This window comes from Physcomitrium patens, chromosome 3 (genome assembly GCF_059467195.1).
Source record: "Physcomitrium patens ecotype Gransden chromosome 3, ASM5946719v1, whole genome shotgun sequence".
Classification (NCBI taxonomy): domain Eukaryota; kingdom Viridiplantae; phylum Streptophyta; class Bryopsida; order Funariales; family Funariaceae; genus Physcomitrium; species Physcomitrium patens.
Genome location: NC_143412.1, coordinates 16,940,998 through 16,945,845, shown reverse-complemented (window position 1 = coordinate 16,945,845; position 4,848 = coordinate 16,940,998). Strand labels below are relative to the sequence as shown.

General features: G+C 44.5%; 1 protein-coding gene across 1 annotated transcript; it reads right to left on the bottom strand.

Moving 5' to 3' along the window:
* Positions 1-702: 702 nt before the first annotated feature.
* Positions 703-4,007, bottom strand: LOC112279854 (putative CoA ligase CCL7). The gene is given in 9 exon segments (XM_090248621.1): positions 703-1,092; positions 1,177-1,279; positions 1,378-1,445; positions 1,565-1,710; positions 1,830-2,576; positions 2,667-2,958; positions 3,142-3,323; positions 3,422-3,695; positions 3,888-4,007. Coding segments are annotated over 9 exon segments (2,070 nt in total). The 3' UTR covers positions 703-954.
* Between the last annotated feature and the right edge of the window lie 841 nt (positions 4,008-4,848).

Sequence of the window (4,848 nt, the reverse complement as noted above, 5' to 3'; positions counted from 1 at the left end):
GTGCGCTCTACTTGGTGAGACTTGACTATGTTTAACTTCGTAGATGAGGTCCAGCGCAGGTTTAGGCTCTTGGAGGATTTAGGTTGTCCAAGGTTGGATGCTGTCTGAATTCTCCCCACTAATGATGTGCGTAGAACAGACTACTTAGCAGTTGAGACGTTGCTTGTAATTTGCTTGATTCTCAGTAAAAGATTCTGCTGACAGAGCCTCTGGGAACCACGTCCGCACCCACAGCGACGACCATTTCTAAGTCAACAGTGGTTGCAACGCAACTGCTTATGCCGTAGGAGTTGAATATCCAGGATATTCAAGCTTCGTCAGCTCAGATCTTCTAATGCAGAGGCAGCAACAGAATCTGGAGCTCAAGCTTGACGATGAAGATGAGACTTGTAGCATCAGATAACTGAAACTGCTCACGACCGGTGTCCATATCTTTTCAACCAGCATTGTCAAGTTTCTCTTGCAGGGAACTTTTTCCAGTCCAGACCTCACCGGATGGTCAGAGAGAGGGATGCATCAGATTTGGGTGTGAAGGCAGGTATTCAAACTCTAAAAAAAATTCGGCTAGGTCGGTAAAAAAACACGCCCTCCAACAACGATTGTTGAATACGACTGTCTATGGAGTGCTTTGCATTTCAGGGGGATTGTTGGTTTCTGACATCCATGTGCACAGATTGTTGTGGAGATGGGAAAAACGTGATATATCGTGTTTGGAAGATTGGCTCATTCACTTGAGAAATTCTTAAGTGTTGGCTTACAAATTCTGTGGAATAATCACCCAGTTAGTTTGTAAAACCTGGCATATAAGGACTTAGTCAAAGAATTACGGAAGATGGTGCAATAGCGTAGCTCTAGCTCAAAGGATTTAGACAAGGGCCTCCACCGCTAACTACAGACGAAAATTGAGAACGTTGAAGTCATTCGACAAGTGCCAGGTTTGTGTTAGAGCCAGATCTAACACAAACCGGATCTATCTCCACAGCCTGTCTCTCGTAGCTTAAGAGTTAGCTGTTTGCGTAGAATTTTTCCGGTCGGGGACTTGGGAATGGCGTCGATGAATTCCACCTTGCGGACCTTCTTGTATGGCGCAACCTGTGCATAAGCGTTGGCATCAGCGCACCAAGTGACGATTTTGTCTTAGCAACAAATTCTTAGATGATGTGAAGAGAGTCATACCAGTTGTGCTACGTAGTTCATAACTTCAAGTTCCGTCAAATCAGTGCACTCTCGCTTCACAACAAACGCCATTGGCAGCTCACAGTTGTCATCGTCAGGACATCTGAGAATCTCATAAACCATCACTCATCAGTCAAAATGTTGCAAACTTCAATTCAGGAACCAATTCCTTTATCCCTGAAAGTATGACTGAGCACTTACGGAACAACACATGCGTCTAAAATTCGAGGATTCTTCAGCAACACTGCCTCGAGATCTCCCGGCGCAACCTGATAGCAACGCAGATTATGTTGAAATTCGTCAGTCGCTTGAAGGAGACCGTGCACGAATCATGTCGCACCGAGTTTGGAATTAAAATTTTAATTGGAAACTTTTGCACATCACAAACCTGATGACCTCTGTACTTTATCATCTCCTTGAGCCGATCGATGATGAAAAGGTAGTTGTTGTTGTCCATGTAACCGAGGTCTCCCGTATGGAGCCAGCCGTCGGAGTCGATAGTGGCTGATGTTTGCTCGACGTTGTTGAGGTACCCTGCACTATATTCAAATTACAAGGTGTTAGAGTATCTGTGCACATACATGCGAAGCAGCTGCTGAGACGAGAGGAATCATCAGGGAAGCGACCAAGTGGGGAGAACAGCTTGCAGTTACCTTTCATGATTTGGGGTCCTCGAACCCAGACTTCTCCGGTAGTCATGACAGGGAGGGGATCTGCGGTTTCGACGTGAGAGATGCGTATCTCGATGCCAGGAACCATCTTTCCAACAGATCCCCACTACTGGCGTTCGTTGGCGACCACGCTGTAAGAAATGAGAGGACACTCCGTCATTCCGTATCCCTGACGGGTGACGCATTTGGGGAAGATTGCTTGGATGGATTTCATAGTATCTTCACGAAGCGGCGCGGCCCCTGTCATGAGAATCCTGAGCGAGCTGAGATCATATTTCGCCAGCATTTCTTGGTTTTTCACGAGGTAAACTAAAATTGGTGGGACAACAATTGCGACGGTGATTTTGTACTTCTCGATGTATTGTAACATGGATGGGAATGAGTATCGGGTCATGGTGACCACACACGCGCCTCGCTGCAGAGTGGACAACATGATAATCCCTAAACCGAAGACATGGAACATGGGAATGATCGCCACACACACATCGTCCTCGCGTGTGGAGTCTCCGGGCTCGAGTGTGTTGTAGGCTGTGACGGATGACATTAAATTGCGATGAGTCAACTGAATGGCCTTGGTCAAGCCCGTTGTGCCCGAAGAGAACAGGAGAGAGCATGTGTCGTCTGGGTGACATTCTGGTGGCGCCATTTCGATGTAATCCCCCTCGCAAACTTCGGAAAGTAATGATACCGACGTTGTCGTCTTCAGTTGGCTCGCCAAGACGTCGTCACCTGCAAAGTGGCAGGGTAAAGCAATAAGCATGTCCATCTATCTAGGAGAATTTTGGAACGGATCCAGGTCCTCAGGGATGTAATGATAGCTTGGGGAAGGACCCATACCAATGAGGATGGTGGGCAGGTTACATTTCTGGATCTTGCTGAACTGCTCAGGTACCGTGATTACAAATACTGCTTTGGTCTGCACCAATTGCAGTGCAATGTCGTTCTCTGTATTTAGGGAGTTGCCAAGCGCCGCTACAGCTCCAATATAAACGATCGCCAAATACACCACAGGAAATTCGGGACTGTTGGGAGACAGAAAATAAACCACATCCTTGGGCTTCACTCCCAATGTGACCAAACCTGCGGCCGTGCGCTTCACCAATTCACTCATCTGCAACTCACATTGTGCACGGCAATATTAAGCTCTGATGAGGTACAATACTATCAACCAAGAAAAAATGTTTCATGGAATGTAACCGACCTGGCCATGCGTGTAGCTGGTGCCGGTCGATCAGTCCACAACTGCCGTGTTGGAGGCAAATTTGCCGCTCGCTTTGTCTAGGATGAAGGAAACCAAGTTGCTGTGCGCTAAAGAGGGTAGTTGAGTAGGACTTCTGAAGATCTGTTCGCGGGGACCAATGAGGATCTCATCCACTGTCCTCATCTTGGCTTGCTCACGCGTCTGCATTGCATTCCCAATTTTTTCTCCAGCTGCCAGCCGCGTCGCCGCACTTGTGGCTGGTGGCAGTGACAATGCTGCAGCCATTCTAACAAAGCTACGATCTCGTCAAAGAGTCTTCTCCCCGAAAAACTACAGATTAACCTGGCCTGCGTAGGAACTCGAACCCTGCAACCTGATTCCAACTCTAGTGTCCACCTCACAAGAAAATAAGTGGCCGAATAACTAGACTCCTTTTGACTGGCAGCTGAACCAAATTTGTTCACCAAAGATCCACAGTGGTAGCGAGGTTGGTAAGACCACCGAAAAGAATATCTACCAACAATAGGGGCGAGGCCCAATTCTCTTACAACCTCTGAACCCCACAGGAACACAAGTTCTCTGACACCCCCGTCGATGACTTGATTAACACCTCCGCCCGCAACGGAGCGCCAAAGTACCACACTAGCCTGAAACGTAACGTGGTCAAAACAGGTCGCGTTCACAGCAGATCACAGATCGTTCAGGCATAGAATCGTGCACGAAAGATGCTTTGACAAGTGAGAAGGTCGTTTGGGTGTGTACTTATACTGTTAGACCTACCGAAGCGCCGTTGGAAGCGACATTGGAAGTGAGATTTTTGGAGCCGGTGAAGTGCTGACCTTTACAGACAGCGGTGTAGTGGCTGCAGAGATAGAGTGAACTGTGGGCTGTCGCGAGCTGGAGTCAGTCTTGCGGTCCAACTGAAGGGGTAGAATGCGTCGCGGATAGTTGCTCGTCATATCGATCCGCTATTTGCTAACCCGATGCCTCCTTTATTGAATCGCGCAGCGCCGCCATGGACTGGTATACGGTCAATAATACGTTCCTCGGTCAGCTTCCCGCATTTCAGTATCTTCATTGTATATTTTACTCATATTAAGTTATCACTAATTGTCGATATCGTTGCCTCAGAACAGCCAATTAAGACTCATTTTATGTGCCTCTCACAATGTTTATTGGTAGCTTTCACTCCTTTGGATCAACGGTTGATGTGGGAAATTGATAACGTGTTTGATAATTTTGACTCGAGTAAAAAAGTATGCACTGCTGTATGACAGCTTTTAATTTCTTTCTAACAAATTACATGATCGTAGCATAGTATCATGACATTTTCTAAAAGAAATCATTTGTTTGGTTTATTACTTCAAAGCTTAGATCTCTCTTATTATGAATAATTACTTTAGGTTTTTATTGCATGTATTGTGCTTATCCTTGTAAAAGGTCTCAACATTGAAGTAGTTTGCAACAAATTTGAATTGTAAATCATTTTAGCTACTTTCAAAACTAAAAATGAATTGTATAAATAATCATGCTTGCTCATAAAGCTTGAGAAAAAAACTGAAAATGATTAAAAAATATATAATAAATATTTAATGATATTTTTCATTAATTTTATTAAATATCATTCTTAATATAAATATAAATATAAATGTCATATGTTGAATAGTATTATAAAAGTAAGAAATGATAAGGTTGAAGTTGTAATAACATTGTTTACATCTATAATGGACCAATGTCTTTTATGATATTTAAAAAGACTTAATTTTGGTAGTATAAAGCAAAATTAAAAAAAATTAATAG